The following is a 16,745-nucleotide window of genomic DNA, read 5'->3' on the forward strand; positions in this document are numbered from 1 at the left end:
ATAATAATAATAATAAAAGCTTATAAATTAAAATAATTAATTAATTAATTTTTTTAATAATTATATAAAAATAAATTATTTTACTTTTCTTAGAATACATATTTAATAATTAATAAAACTATACATATTTAATAATTAATAAAACTAATATTTAAATAAATGTTTTATTATTTTAAAGTTAACATTATTAAATATAATATACTACAGCAATAATTTATTTAATTTTTTAGATATTAAATATATTTTATTTAAAAATAATAATATATCTGTTTTTAATAATTATGAATTAATATTAACTTATAATAATTTTATATTAATAAAAAATTAATAATATAATAAATAAAATACTCAAATTTTTAAATAAAAGTCTACAAATATTAAACAAAAAATCAATAATTTTATTATATATATTTATTAATATTATAACAATTAAAATATTAAGAAAATATATATTTATATTTTAATTTTAGTATTATAAATATAATTATTTTAGTATTTATGAAAATTTTATTATATTAATAGTATAAATTATAATATTAAATATATATATATATATATATTTAATTTAAATATTTATTATTTGTTTTATTTTTTTAATTAAATATTTTTTTTGTTTATTTATTTATTAATATAATTACTTTCTTTTAAATAATAATGTTAATATTTTAAAATTATCAATTATATATATATATATATAAATCAATAAATATAATATAATTAATAGTAATATATTGGTAGTATATATATATAATTATACTTTATATATTATAATAAATAAGATTTAATTATCATAAAAGTAAAAATGATAAAATCAAAATTTAAAATAATATATTATCATATTTTTGTATTATTATTTAAAATTATTAAGTAATTGTACATTTTTTTTTATATAGAGTATTATATAAAATGAAAGAAATACAAAATACCAATACGATCAATAATTTATTTTTGTTATTACTATATAAATTTTAATAATATTTTTTTAAATATATCTTTTATTAATTGTAAAAAATAAATAATCTTTATTTATTCTATATACATTATTTAAATATTTTTATTATTTTATTTTTTTTTTAAAATAATTTATTTTTTTTAATTATTTTGAAAAAAATATTTATTTAATAATTTTAATATTTTAAATTATTAATTATTTATAAATATATAAATAAATATTTGTAATATATATATATATATAATATGAAACAAAATAATTATTAGTTCTATATAAATAATATTTTAATTTAAAATATTATATATTATAAAAATAAGCATAAGTAAATTATAAAAAAACTAAAAATTATAAAATCAAAAATTAAAATTATTAATTATTATATTTTGTATTAATATTTTAAAATTATTAATTAGTTGCATATCTTTTATATAAAATATTATATTATTATTATTATTTTAAACATTTAATTTATTATTTTAAAAAAAATCATTATATTTTTTTTAAAAGTATATTATTAAATAAAATAATTAAAATAAAATAAAAACGAAATAATTATTTTTTAATAAAAATAATTAGAAAATGATAGAAAATAAAATAATAAAAGAGAGTTAAATTTAAAAATATGTTATTATAACTTTATATCTAGAATTTTCCTATAGAACTTTTAAACCAAATAAAATTTAATATACAATAGTTTAAATATTTATATTTAATTAAGAAAATATATACCTAAAAAACTAAAAAAAAATCTGAAAAAATATAAATAACTTGTGATTAATTCCGATCTTTCATAACTGAACGATTTTCTTATATAAAATGTTGGAGAAAATTGATTATGATAATTAGTTACTCAAATTTGTTTAATTTTTAACTTGTAAAATAAAATTTTGTTTAATCTGTGATAAGGGTTTAGGGTTAATAGATGCTTATTGCAATGAGATAATATAGATAAAGTGAAGAGACATAAAAATATAAAAATAGTGATTATAATAGTGGATGAGGTATTCTGATTTTCATTCATTTCTTTTAATAAAATTTTCATATATTATAAAAAAACAGGTAAGATAATTTATAGCTTATAATGTTTATATATATATAAATGATGTCTAGATAAAAAAAATAAATATTTAAAAATTTTACCTTTTGGTAGATTCAATTTTTGTCTCATTAGTTATTTTTAGAAGAAAAAAACATTTGTCACAGTTGTTCTTTAAAATTCACTAAAAGAGAAAGAGAAAAATTGAGAGTGATTTTGTTTATTTCTAATATAAAAATTAATGAAAGAAATGAATTTTTTGACAATCTTTTTACATGATGTTACAATGATTTTTTTAGAAAATAAAAATCATTGTTAAAAAAGATATTAACATATGTTAGAAACATATAAAGTCAAAACATGTAAATATTTGGGTCTGAGATAAATAATACATAAAATAGACTAGCTAAAAAAAAGGTTAGTCCATAAAGAAGAAAAGTAATCTAGTTCAAGCGTGTATTACACGCGCTAAATTCTTATCCAAACCATAAATTTCTCTTCCCGCCTTATCCTTTTACATTATTACAGTAAAATCACACGACTCAAAATGAAGGTGTACTGAAACGAAGGTATGATCGCACACACCATGTAACTCCGCCTATATTCTTTATCCATCTTCATTTATCTATATATTAACAGTTCACATTTTTTTTTTCTCTCTCTCTCTCTCGCTCTAGGGTTTCGATCTTGCAACAATGGGGGCGGTATTGTTGTCGGATCTTGGTACACAGATAATTATTCCGGTGTGTTCGGCAATCGGGATTATCTTCTCGTTGTTTCAGTGGTATTTGGTGTCCCGCGTGAAGGTTTCGCCGGATGGAAACGTCGGTAGTTCTCCGACGAACAAGAAGAACGGTTACAATAATGATTATCTGATTGAGGAAGAGGAAAGCATCAATGATCATAATGTCGTCCTTAAATGTGCTGAAATTCAGAATGCCATATCTGAAGGTGAAGTTTCCATCTGGATCTAATTTATTTATTATTATTATTTATTTCCATTTTAGATCTCTAGGACTAAAGCTTCGATTGAGTCTGAGTTCTTATAGGGCGAGAAATTAGGGTTTCATAATGAGCAATTATATTATTTGTTTTATTCAGGAGATAGTTTCCATAACTAGGGGAAGTATGGTCCATATTTCGTTTGTATGCAAATAAAGTTTCTGTCTTGATGCTCTTTGTTAATTAATTAATTAATTATTGATATTCCTTGCACGTGAGATGCACGTGATCAGAATCCCAATCTTGTGTTTTCTGGGTTTAAGCATTTTTTTTAAATGCTTCTCATATGTATGCTCTTTCTTCAATTAGGAAGAGCATGTGATTTGGGATTATTGTAATTTAATCCTCGGTTTGGGGGGCTTTTTTTTTATTTAATATTTAAAAAATGCATCTCAATGAAGAATCTACTTTATAAATTTGAAAATTAAATGCATCTTTTTTTAGATTGGATTTTAATATCGATTTTAAAGATTATTTTTTAACATACAATCTACCTGATCTAGAATACAAATGTTTTAATATTTTTATTAAGGTAAAGCACTCACTTGGAGTTGGTTTGTTCAACTAGTATGCCACTTATTGATAATTATTTGTACAATTAGAAGGGGATGTGATAACATATACAAGAAGAGAGGGGAAAGAAATGACCTAAGCCTTTAGATGAGAAGCTTAACCCTCTATAGGCTAATAGCCTCTACTCCTTATATCTTCACTTTCACATCTAAGTGGTCTAAACTATTGCATAAAATGAACCCATGTACTTGTAGTAAATAATAATTCATGACATTATTCTAAGGATACCTTCTCCAGACAGTGCCTTTGGGCTAGATCTGCTTGATGTTCTGGCCAAACCCATCATGCCATATGTTATTTACTCAACTTCATTTTTCTTTTGAGTGATTGCAATGGGGTTGAGTACCTTGAGCTTTTGATCTTGGGTTTTTTTGCAAATATAAACTGTTTATTTATTTATTTAGAAAAACTTGTTTGATGTACAAAGTAGTTTATTTGGATAAAATGTCTAAAATATCTAACTATTTAAAATGTTATAAAAAAACAAAGTAATAGTAATTGATTGAAGGAGATTGATGATGGGATGGTGGTTTATTTAGATTAAATTCAAATAAATCACATCAAACAAGCCCTTTTCTTCTCAACATTCAGAAAATTGTTCATCTTAAGACTTAAGGTGCAAAGATTGTTCACATAGGTTATGCTAACTTCCTGAGTGAAAATAAGTTTTCCTCTTTCACATCTTTGGTGCCAAAAGAGGAATCTTGAGTATATTTTAATTTATTTTTACTTTCTGATTTATTATCTTAAGATTTAGCCTATCTAGAATTCATTGTAATGAATTAAAACATCCACATGCTCTTGCAGTAATTCTCATATATGATTTAAACAATTCATTTATGTAAATAAGAAGCTGTGAAGCTGCGTTATACTAAACAGGTTAGGGTTTATGAATAATTTCAAATATACAATGTCCAACATCCTATATAATATTTTGAGGGATCTTTATCAACCATGGTTAGCTTATTTAGATTTTTTATTGATGATATAAAAATATTACATCAGTTTTTTATGACCAAGTATTGGACTGTTTTTATTTTTCTCTGAATGCTAATAATATATGTTAATTTAATGTAACAGGCGCAACATCATTTCTGTATACCGAATACCAGTATGTTGGGCTCTTCATGATTGCATTTGCTGTCTTGATATTCCTTTTCTTGGGGTCTGTTGAGGGCTTTAGCACGAAGAGCCAACCTTGTACCTATAATAAGGGAATGACTTGCAAGCCAGCACTGGCAACTGCCTTCTTCAGCACGGTTTCGTTCTTACTTGGTGCTATAACCTCTCTCATCTCTGGTTTCCTTGGAATGAAGATTGCGACCTATGCTAATGCAAGGACAACTCTAGAAGCAAGAAAAGGAGTTGGGAAAGCTTTCATAACCGCCTTTAGGTCAGGGGCAGTAATGGGTTTTCTTCTAGCTGCTAATGGGCTGTTGGTCTTGTACATTACAATCAACGTGTTCAAGCTTTACTATGGGGATGACTGGGAAGGACTTTTTGAGGCTATTACTGGTTATGGTCTTGGTGGATCATCCATGGCTTTATTTGGCAGAGTTGGTGGAGGAATCTACACCAAGGCTGCTGATGTTGGTGCTGATCTTGTAGGAAAGGTTGAAAGGAATATTCCAGAAGATGATCCAAGGAACCCAGCTGTAAGTACTATGTTTCGTAAATTACATACAATATTTCTTATTTGAATAGGTTTAGTTAGTATAAAGCTAGTTTGATATTTTCAATGAATGCAATTTAATTCATTAATCCTATTTGAGCCTATTTGAAAACTGGTATTTTATCACAATCACTAATCACTGCTACAATTACATTGGTAAATTGTCAAAGTAGCATTTGGTATGAAAGTTGAATAGTGATTGAAATAGATGAAACATCTTTGTTATAAAATCTTTTGTACATTTTTATCCACTTTTCATATTTGCATTTTTACCATTTTACCCTTACTATTTAGAGGGTTTGGGTTGGGGAGCAATGGCACAAACAGACAAATTAAATTTTATGTTTTATATTTTTGGATTTAGGGTCATTTAAGAATGAGCCTAAATTGTGCCAAAATTTTGGATTTTGGCCCAATTTTTTTTAGCACATTGACAAATTCTCATAACCAAACAGTCCATTAACTAAAGCTGAAGCAGAAATAGTGTAATACTTTTTAATGCTTAATGAATAGCTTAGTATTATTAGTATGTTATATTTCATTGTTCCTGATACTAAATCTTTTTTAGAATTTTAGTGTTGTGATGATATATTTAGTTATTTATATGCTTGTTTTTTCAGGTTATTGCTGACAATGTTGGTGACAATGTGGGAGATATTGCTGGAATGGGATCTGATCTTTTTGGGTCATATGCAGAATCATCCTGTGCTGCACTTGTTGTGGCCTCTATTTCATCTTTTGGAATCAACCATGATCTAACTGCTATGTTTTATCCCCTGCTCATCAGCTCTGTGGGTATTATAGTTTGCTTGATCACTACCCTTTTTGCAACGGACTTCTTTGAAATCAAGGCTGTTAAGGAAATTGAACCAGCATTGAAGAAGCAGCTTATTATTTCAACTGTTCTCATGACTGTGGGGATTGCTATAGTAAGCTGGATTGCTCTTCCATCCTCCTTCACTATTTTCAATTTTGGTACTCAGAAGGTCGTCAAGAATTGGTAAGCAGAAAGAGTATTGAAACGAAATAAATTGAGAAAACAAGAGAAGAGATATGTGGTGAATTCATTTTTTTTTTGTTCTTTTGTACTTTTCAGGCAGCTTTTCCTGTGTGTGGCTGTTGGGCTCTGGGCTGGACTTATAATAGGCTTCGTGACAGAGTATTATACTAGCAATGCATATAGGTAAACAATGTTTATCTTTTCCTCTATGTATAATGCAAACAAACCCCAATCCAATCCAATAAACTTATTATTTTTTATCCTTATTGAAGCCCTGTGCAAGATGTTGCTGATTCGTGTCGAACTGGTGCTGCAACTAACGTAATATTTGGTCTTGCCTTGGGATACAAGTCGGTGATTGTACCAATCTTTGCGATTGCATTTAGCATATTTGTAAGTTTCAGTTTTGCTGCCATGTATGGTATTGCGGTAGCTGCACTTGGCATGCTGAGCACGATTGCGACTGGATTGGCTATTGATGCATATGGTCCCATCAGTGACAATGCTGGTGGCATTGCTGAGATGGCGGGGATGAGCCACAGGATCCGTGAGAGAACAGATGCTCTTGATGCTGCAGGGAACACAACTGCTGCCATTGGAAAGGTGTGTAAAGAGAGATATCTATCATGAAAAAGTTATTTTTACTTATCAGTTTGATATTATAAATTGGTTTCTTTGGGGAATGGGGGCAGGGATTTGCAATTGGATCAGCTGCATTGGTGTCGTTGGCTTTGTTTGGTGCTTTTGTGAGCCGAGCATCGATCACAACGGTGGATGTTTTGACTCCAAAAGTTTTCATCGGGCTATTGGTGGGTGCGATGCTCCCTTACTGGTTCTCTGCGATGACAATGAAAAGTGTGGGAAGTGCTGCACTGAAGATGGTTGAGGAGGTTAGGAGGCAATTTAACACGATTCCAGGTATCATGGAAGGTCTGACGAAGCCCGACTACGCGACATGTGTCAAGATCTCAACGGACGCGTCGATAAAGGAGATGATACCACCTGGTGCCCTCGTGATGCTTACGCCGCTCATTGTTGGAACTTTCTTCGGTGTGGAGACTCTCTCTGGGGTGCTTGCAGGAGCTCTTGTGTCCGGAGTCCAGGTATGTAGGAATCAATTAATTTATTAATTAATTAATTGTTTGATTGGATATGAACCTGGTTAAAAAAAAACTTTAATTGAATAACAGATAGCAATATCAGCATCGAACACGGGCGGAGCATGGGATAATGCGAAGAAGTACATTGAGGCCGGTGCATCTGAGCATGCTCGGTCGCTTGGGCCAAAAGGGTCGGAGTGTCACAAGGCAGCGGTTATTGGGGACACAATTGGGGACCCTTTGAAGGACACTTCAGGTCCATCGCTAAACATTCTTATCAAGCTTATGGCAGTTGAGTCACTCGTTTTTGCTCCCTTCTTTGCTACCCATGGTGGTATCCTTTTCAAGATTTTCTAAACAGGTCAATCCTTTTTCCTGTTATTATGATTGTGTTCGATTGATTCCATCAGACAATGGGTTTTTTTAAGAGTTAGTTTGGTGGGTAGCAGTAGTACTAGTAGTAGTATAAGATGATGATGACGATTCTTGGCAGGTTTTTGATGATCTTAAGGGAATGTTGTTTAGTAGTTGTTGTAGTAGTAGTAATGTTATGTTGTTAAAACTTGATTTATTTGTTCTTGGGGAGTCTTGTCTCCAGATAGATTTGATCTTTTTGTTCTCTTCAGGGCAAACTCTATGGATGGATATTGAGGGATCTATATATGCATCTCATTTTACTTATTGTCTTTCATATTATTTATTATATCTTGTTTTGACATTTGTCAAGTCAATTGATGATGGAAGACTTGCCCCTAAAAATATAGGATAGCTAAAGTACTCGAATTGATTGGTTATAGGAACTGGCGATGCCATATTCAATCCAGACCCAATCTTTTTCTCTTTTTTTTTTTAACTTAATTTTGATTTGTTAATTTATAAACTCATTTTATATTTGTTTGACAGATAACATAATTTTAACTCAATTAACATTTTAACACATTTCATTTAATGTATTCAATCATTTATTCCACCATCAATTACATTTAGAGATAAAATATAACCACTTAAAAACATAAGAGTATTCAAATTTTTTGTTTTTTAAATTTTAAGTGTAACTATTAATCTTATGTGGGACTTAAACTGAAGAAAATTTATAAAAAACACAATTGACAATATTACATTTGTTTTCATGTTTATAAAATTCAATATTAAAATAAAAAAAAGTTTTGGTCCTGTTTTTTTGATTGGGTATCTAACGGGTAAACGAGGGAGTACCCGAAAATTTTGGTTACAGATTTACCCGACCCAGAAAAATTTGATTATTGATTTACGGTTTACCCAACCCTTATGGGAACCCCATTGGCATGCCGTAAGATTGAAGGACCCTTTTCATGTAAACACAATAGATTCTACATGCAAAATAGGCCTCTTAACTTAAAGGAATTATCATCTCTGATGGAAAAAATTCGCTGTCTTTGGAAAGGAAAATGGATGGTATGGTAACTTCTCAATTAGTAAGTAACTAGTACATAAACATAACCTGGTATAACCAACCAAACATCAACAGCACTCAAGCTTATCATCAGATCAAACACGCCTTAAATCCCGTCTCCAATTCTTTCCTGTCCAAGTTTTTGCCAATGAACACAATCTTGTTTACTCTTGCTTCATCAGACTGCCACAGCCTGTCCGGGGAACCTTGAAATACATCATGAACTCCCTGTTGTATATGGAAATCAAGATACATTATATAGGAAGATTATTGTTATAAAGAAAACAATTGTAGTTTGTGGGGAGAGTCTTCTAATCACCTGGAAAACAAATCGTTCATTCATGCCATCCACAGACAAGAGACCCTTCATCCTATATATATCCTCACTCCTATCCATCAGCAATGTACCTAGCCACATGTTAGCCTGCAAAACAGGATATGCAACGACCAAATATATATAGAAAATTAAACTTTTATCCTAAAAAGAAAATTTACCCAGAAATTGTTAGGTGTGGTTGATTTGATTAAACTAACCTTTTCAAGGTCTAAGCTTCCCTCGCATACTATGCTAACTGAAGACACACCAGGATCATGAGTGTGGTCATGGCCATGGGCATGATGACCATGATCTATTTACATATCAAAATTATTAGTACATCTGATCACAGAAAATGTTATAACAAGAAAGCTCTCACAAATTGCTTTTACCATGTTCATGGTGATGATGTTTGTGGTCATGATCATGTTCATGATGGTGATCATGTTCATGATGATGGTCATCAACATGATCTTCCTCTTTACCTTCAGCATTGACAACACTTTCAATTCTGTAAAATATTTTTAAAAAAACTAGCTTATAAGAAAATTATATCATAATATTCCTTGTGTGACACAATAAATTTAAAATTCACAAAAAAGAATGGCATAAGACAATTACCTCTCTAAGTCAAAACCTCCAATTCCAAGGACATAATCCAAATCCACTTTTCCAAATTCTGTCCGTTTTAAATGAGCCATCCCATTTATGTTCTGAGCTCGACATGTTTGGTATATTCATATCAATAGAGGCCCCAAATAGATTAGAGTAGGAACAAACAATAATGAATAGGAGATAGAACAAAAGAGACGAGAAAAATGAAATATTTTACACTTATCATACTGACCTTTATCCGCTGAGTCAATGAAGCAATTTGCTGTTCTCCAACAAGATCAATCTGTAAATTCATTGAGATGCACAAGTCATGTATAAAGCAATAATTATACCATAAAGGGAGAAATTATGTTGATCCTACATTTTATCATCTTTTCAAATTAACCCTCAACGAAATTGCTCTCATTTTAGCTTAATATCAGGAACAAGATACCCACACATTCAATACTGTTGACATGATAACTATGTTCCCTTTCGAGAAATCAACAGTACAAGTGGGAAGAAGTTTAGAAATACCTAAGTTGCTGGCTTTAAAAGACAGAGAAACCAAATAGGGTGATGAGACTTCACTAGAAGTTGGGTTTTCGCAGTATTGACGGCTTTTGCTCATTTACGCACATGCATATTTAAGCTCTTATGTTTCTTTATTGTACTTTGTCGTTACTCAGAACAAACTTCTTAAAATGAAATGAACATTGTGAAAAATAAAAATAACAGTTAGCAGCAACACAAATGGTCCTAAACTCATGTGTTAACGAAAATCACTGTTTGATCAGGAGCAATCTCATGTCTTGTTATCACAAAACAAGGGACTCAACTAGCTATTTCAAATACTGAGGGTAAACTAAGAAATTCCATTGAGTACCTTGTTTACTATAATGCGGTCAGCGTATGCAATCTGTTCAACTGCTTCATTTACTACTCCCTTTGGCTTAACTTCGTCCAAATGAAAGGCAGCATGTTTAGCATCAACTAGAGTTACAACACCATCAAGCTTAACTTCATTAAAAACTTGATCCTCTGCATAAAATGTTTGAATAATTGGAGCTGGATTTGCCAGTCCTGCAAAGCAAAATGTATGACGAAATTCAATAAGATGAGGATCATAAACACTTCAACTGTCCTATTTTATGTGACACGCATCCAATGCACCAAGACGTTTTAATTGATGAAAGTAAATTTTAAATGTATTGAAGCAATTTTTATTCTTTTAAAATCCAGGGTTTATTCCACATTTCCACGTAAGAAGCTAGCATATGACCCCCACAAATATGCCCCCACTTCAATCAAAGCATTCTTATTGGGAATCGAATCAAAGATCTTTGCTAAACGTCTCTTAGGAATGTATTGTAGCAAATGCAGATACAATACTATCAGCATTGTTAAAAACCAAGTTCATCATGACAGAACCAAGCATGATGAGATTGACAGACTTCATATTGGGGAAGATTAAAGGCAAATAAAATTTGAACTGTTACATTCCAACAACTGATCAGATATCCTCACCAAGGCTCTTGCACGAATGAGATTTGAAGAGGTAAGTTGCAAGTTGGGCATGTACATCTATACAACTCAGCTTGCTCATAATTCTAAGATAGAAATTTACCCTAAAATTAATGTGTACATTGTGATCTATGTATTTAAAGGGCATGACCCTTGGAATAGGATTAACACACGATTTACCTACCCTAAATTCCACAGTAGATTTTATAGGTATTGTAGTAAATATAGATATACGAAAATACATCTATGTCACACAAAAAGGGACTAGAGAAGAAATCATTTGTATCAAATAAACCGAGACATGAAGCAAAAAGCCACAGAATCTTCTTCGTCACCTGTAGTTTCTATAACAATATGATCGAAGCGACCTTTCTTCTTACTAACCAATTCGGCAATCATTCTAACAAGATCACCCCTTACTGTACAGCAGAGACAACCATTATTGAGCATTATTATGTCCTCAACCCCAGCAGCCTTGGCAGCTACCAATGAACCATCTATATCTACTTCACCAAACTGCAAAATTTGATATGAAAGTTCAAGCTCATACGCATTTAAAGTAAAATCAACAGCCACAAACATTAATCACTAATCACTTGCCTCATTTTCGATGACTGCAATTCGCTTCCCATGATCCGCAGTCAATATATGATTTAATAAAGTAGTCTGTCAACAATTCATAGAGAATTCAATAAATAACTTAAAAATCTATTGCAGCCTAGTTCAAAACTTTTAAGACCGTGAGCATATAACCAAGATTCGTCCACCACATAAAACCCATTTCAAAACTTTAAGACCGCGAGCATATAACGAGCTAACAATTTATAAAGCATGAGTCAAGTTTGCACCTTTCCAGAGCCTAAGAAACCGGTAATAATGGTGGCGGGGATTCTGTCATCCGGAGGAATCTTGGATAAGACGTCGGAACCATTATCACTCTGGGGAGTTTCCGTCGCAGAAGCAGCAGCCGTAAAGCGACGATTAAAGCGTTTCCGGATGGACCAATTGAGAGTTCTAGGAATAGTTGGTTGGACGGCTAAAGTTCGGAGATTCCGAGATTGAGGAGAAAGTGGGTTTCCCCAGAAAAGACGGAAGGCGGCGGTCCTCTGAATCTTGGCCAGTCCAATGAAGGTCTTTGTTACGTCCGTCGACATTATTGTAGCCATGGCAGCCAGCAGCAGCAGCAACTGTATAAAAAATCCAAATCAGAGGGTTTTCAGGCTTTGCTTCATTTATATATATTATTATTATTATTATTATTATTTCGGATGAATAAATCATATCCTCACATTTTGCCGAATTTGGACAAAGAGCTTATTTTTTTTTTTTTACTTTATTTTAATAGACAATATAACCCTTATAATTTGTTATGCGGTTTTCGAAATTGAATTATACAATTATGTTACGGGTGGTGTCGTTATAGACGATTTTTTCCCGATTTGATAAGTAATTAATCGGAATGAGACAAAGATTCTAATTATTTTAAAACATATATATTACAAAGTTATCCCACGAGGAATCCTCAAGATCGATCAGAACCAGAATGATAAATTGATAATAAACAAAAATCACCGAAATAAAATCGGCTGGGATGGTAACAACATTTTCTGCCAATCGAATTATACCATTATGTTGTGAGTGGTGGTAGTGTGTTAATTTAATATATATTTTTTAATTAAACATATTTATCTTATTTTATATCATAATAAATCATTAATAATATATAATAAATTTTCTATATCATGATAGATATCAAAGAGCATCAAAACTTTCAATACACAAATTCACATTATCTAATGTTAAAGATTTTACTAAATAACTAAAACTTTCAAATTCAATTTATACAAGTGTTTAAAATATTGACTTAAAAAGTATAAGTTGAATAATTGTGGAGTTTAGAATTACTTAAAAGAGAAATAATGTGAAGAGGAAATTTGAGAGAGAATTACGTGACACAATCTAATTCGTTAAAAAAATATTAAACTTTTAAATTTCTCTTACCCTTTATCATTTTTTCAGTAAGTGATGTGATTAACACGTCATTTCTTTCCCTATTACTCTTCTTATTTAAATAGTTTAAATTTAAACTTGTAAAGTAAGTGTAACTCATAGTATAAATACAAATATATTTGTTTTTACACCAATTCTAATTCAAACAAATTTACCATTATTTTTTTTATATTTAATCCACCTTAAATAATTATAAAAAAATTATAAAATTAAATCACTTAATAAATCTAAAAACACTCAATTGTAATAATAAAAGGGAATGGGAGGTCGATTAATCTAATTTTAATTAATTAAATAAAACAATAATAAACTAAGTCTAGAAAATATTGATTTTTTTTTCTTTTCTTTTAAGATGATACGCTTAGACCATATCCTATTTACACCTAAATCCAGGACAGCACAAGCCTAATTATTAAAATTAATAAGATATTTTTATTAAATTTATTATAATTTTAAATAAAAAAGGGTTATATCTTGGTGGTGAAAAATAAGTATTTAAAATTTTTAGTTGATTGTGGGTTCAAATCTCATTAAAAGCTATTTTTTTAATCCACTTTTAAAATAGACTTAGGGCAACAATATTTTCGATCTTTTTTTTATCCGAGACTGGGGCAGTCCAAATCTCAGGACCGACACTGCTAAATCCAAAACCAAGGTATCATCAATTTTCTATGAAAACGTAAATATGCGTTAGCACTGTTCACGTATCTATTATGTTTTCAAAATTATAGAATAGTCCTTTGATTATTAATATGTGAGTGAAATATATCCTTATTTTTTTATTATTTTTTTTTTATTGATATGGGTTAATTTTAGGATTATCTTCTTGTACATCTAACTAAGTTTTAAATATCTAAAATAATCTTATTTTAAATTGATACTTATATATTTATTTTTGTTTAAAATTATTTTATATATATATTTTTTAAACGTTGGGTTCCGATTCTCTTTCGAAGTACGATTAATCCCCGCAAATTAAGCACATAGCCCGTAAATTTACTCAACCAATTTAATCAGACGAACGAAATTTACCGTCTGACGAGCTCAAACTCAGGACCTTGGAGAGACTAAGGACTTGGGGTATCCACTTCCCTTTGCCGCTAGGCTAGGAGAGGTGATAACATTTTTTATTTGAAATTGCTCTTTATTACATTTAATTTTGTTTGAAATAGTTTGAATCTTTCAAATAAATGAAGAACATAATTCAAAGTATAATAAATTTTTACTTTATGGTCGAAATTTGAACATTCTTGATAACTAATTTCAAACCATCTATCGTTTAAGTATATTATTATTATTATTATTTCGGATGAATAAATCATATCCTCACATTTCGCCAAATTTGGACAAAAAGCTTATTTTATTTTTATTTTTACTTTATTTTAATAGACAATATGAACATTATAATTTGTTATGCGGTTTTCGAAACCGAATTATACAATTATGTTACGGGTGGTGTCGTTGCATACAGTTTTTTCCTGATTTGATAAGTAGTTAATCGAGATAAGATGAAGATTCTATTTATTTAAAAAATATATATATAGTACAAAGTTGTCTCGCGAAGATTCTTCAAAACAGATCAGAACATAAAAGAAAATCACCAAAGTAGAATCGAAATAGGATGGTAAAAACATTTTCTGTCCCATTGTAATTTCAAGAGAGTGAGCCGTTTGTGTTAATTTAATATATTTTTTTCTAATTAAACATATTTATCTTATTTTATATTATAATAAATCATTAATGATAGATGAATAAATTTTCTATATCATGATAGATATCAAAGAGCATCAAAAACTTTCAATACACAAATTCACATCTAATGTTAAAATATTTTACTAAATAACTAAAATTTTCAAATTCAATTTATACAAGTGATTAACATGTTGACTTAAAAAGTATAAATTGAATAATTGTGGAGTTTAGTGAATTATTTAAAAGAGAAATGATTTATAGAGAAAATTTTGTGACACAATCTCATTCGTTAAAAAAAATAACAAACTCTTAAATCTTTCTTCACCCTTTATCATTTTTTCAGATTTTGCCAGTCACTTCATTTATTAAATTTCCTCCCCTTTTACTCTTTTTATTTAAATAGTTTAAATTTAAATTTGTAAGGTAAGTGTAACTCATTGTATAAATACAAATATATTTGTTCTTATACTAATTCTAATTCAAACAAATTTAGCATTATTTTTTTATATTTAATCCACCTTAAATAATTATAAAAAAATTATAAAATTAAATCACTTAATAAATCTAAAAACACTCAATTGTAAATTTGTAATAATGAAAGGGAATGGGAGGCCGATTAATCCTAATTTTAATTAATTAAATAAAATAATAATAAACTAAGCCTATAAAATATTGATTTTTTTTTTCCCTTTTAAGATGATACGCTTAGACCATATCCCGATTGACACTTAAATCCAAAACGAAGGTTATCATCAATTTTTCTATGATGAAAACGTAAATATGCGTTATCACTGTTCGTATCTATTATGTTTTCAAAAATATAGAATAGTCCTTTGATTATTAATATGTGAGTGAGTTATATCTTTTTATTTTTTATAATTTTTTTTATTGATATGTGTTAATTTTAGGATTATCTCCTTATACTTCTAACTAAGTTTTAAATATCTGCATAATCTTATTTTAAATGGATCTTTAATTATACATTTATTGTTGTTTGAAATTATTTTTTATACATTTTTTTTAAAACGTTGGGTTCCGATTCTCTTTTGAAGTACGACTAATTCCCGCAGATTAACCACATAACCCACAAACTTACTCAACCAATTTAACCAGACGAACGGAACTTGTCGTCTGGCGGGCTCAAACCCAGGAACTTAGAGGACCTGGAGTATCCAGGTCCCTTTGCCGCTAGGCTAGGAGAGGTGATACCATTTTTTATTTGAAATTACTCTTTATTACATTTAATTTTGTTTGAAATATGAATATTTCAAGTAGTAAAAAATGAAGAACATAATTCAAAGTATAAACAATTTTTACTTTATGGTCGAAATTTAAACATTCTTGATAACTAATTTCAAACCATCGATCGTTTATGATTCCAACTAGATTGTGTTTCTTAGATTTTGATTAGAACTTATTTTGACTTATAAACTAATTTTGTCTTCAAATAAAATTATATTAATTCTCACTAAGGCGATAGTCGCAATTTTGTTGTAAGTTTAGTTTAGCTGGCTGATTCAATTATATTACAGATTTGTATTACGATATCATATTTTATACGATATCATATTTTATATATCGTAATGTTTACCATATTATTATATTTTAACTATATAACTATCGTACATTTTTATCTTATTCAACATCAATATTTTTTAACGCTTAGATAGTTTTGGAGACATAACGCAAACATACAATATTAACAACATCCTTCTCGTCTTAGTCTGTAATATCGTTGTTTGAAAATGGAACATAATAAATACGTTGTCGTTTGATAATATGTCGTTTGATAATATAGTTGAAGAAATTATCTCAAGAAGAAAATAAATTTTTTTTCCGTAA

The 16,745-nt window shown here is 29.3% G+C and overlaps 2 protein-coding genes across 2 annotated transcripts; one reads left to right on the plus strand and one right to left on the minus strand.

Annotated features, from left to right (window-relative positions):
* Positions 1 to 2,617: 2,617 nt before the first annotated feature.
* LOC124941841 (pyrophosphate-energized vacuolar membrane proton pump) lies at positions 2,618 to 7,960 on the plus strand. The gene is made up of 7 exons (XM_047482204.1): positions 2,618 to 2,939; positions 4,644 to 5,218; positions 5,856 to 6,235; positions 6,332 to 6,418; positions 6,508 to 6,838; positions 6,928 to 7,338; positions 7,426 to 7,960. Exons 1-7 carry the CDS (start codon positions 2,684 to 2,686, stop codon positions 7,690 to 7,692), a joined length of 2,307 nt encoding a protein of 768 aa, XP_047338160.1. The 5' UTR covers positions 2,618 to 2,683; the 3' UTR covers positions 7,693 to 7,960.
* Positions 7,961 to 8,635: 675 nt separating this feature from the next.
* LOC124941851 (COBW domain-containing protein 1-like) lies at positions 8,636 to 12,414 on the minus strand. The gene is made up of 10 exons (XM_047482215.1): positions 12,050 to 12,414; positions 11,802 to 11,867; positions 11,537 to 11,717; positions 10,564 to 10,760; positions 9,931 to 9,981; positions 9,705 to 9,796; positions 9,476 to 9,594; positions 9,302 to 9,396; positions 9,087 to 9,191; positions 8,636 to 8,995 (listed from the first exon to the last, which is right to left on the minus strand). The coding sequence occupies exons 1-10, from the start codon at positions 12,365 to 12,367 to the stop codon at positions 8,858 to 8,860; spliced, it is 1,362 nt and encodes a 453-aa protein (XP_047338171.1). The 5' UTR covers positions 12,368 to 12,414; the 3' UTR covers positions 8,636 to 8,857.
* Between the last annotated feature and the right edge of the window lie 4,331 nt (positions 12,415 to 16,745).

Source organism: Impatiens glandulifera, chromosome 1 (genome assembly GCF_907164915.1).
Source record: "Impatiens glandulifera chromosome 1, dImpGla2.1, whole genome shotgun sequence".
In the NCBI taxonomy this organism is placed as follows: Eukaryota; Viridiplantae; Streptophyta; class Magnoliopsida; order Ericales; family Balsaminaceae; genus Impatiens; species Impatiens glandulifera.

Bases quoted from the DNA above. Each gene is read 5' to 3' on its own strand.
- LOC124941841 (XM_047482204.1), top strand. From the start codon at position 2,684: ATGGGGGCGGTATTGTTGTCGGATCTTGGTACACAGATAATTATTCCG. The intron at 2,940-4,643 runs GTGAAGTTTCCA...TTAATGTAACAG, and splicing joins TCAGAATGCCATATCTGAAG to GCGCAACATCATTTCTGTAT. The intron at 5,219-5,855 runs GTAAGTACTATG...TTGTTTTTTCAG, and splicing joins ATGATCCAAGGAACCCAGCT to GTTATTGCTGACAATGTTGG.
- LOC124941851 (XM_047482215.1), bottom strand. From the start codon at position 12,367: ATGGCTACAATAATGTCGACGGACGTAACAAAGACCTTCATTGGACTG. The intron at 9,797-9,930 runs GTCAGTATGATA...TGTCGAGCTCAG, and splicing joins CATTGACTCAGCGGATAAAG to AACATAAATGGGATGGCTCA. The intron at 9,397-9,475 runs GTAAAAGCAATT...ATATGTAAATAG, and splicing joins ACATCATCACCATGAACATG to ATCATGGTCATCATGCCCAT.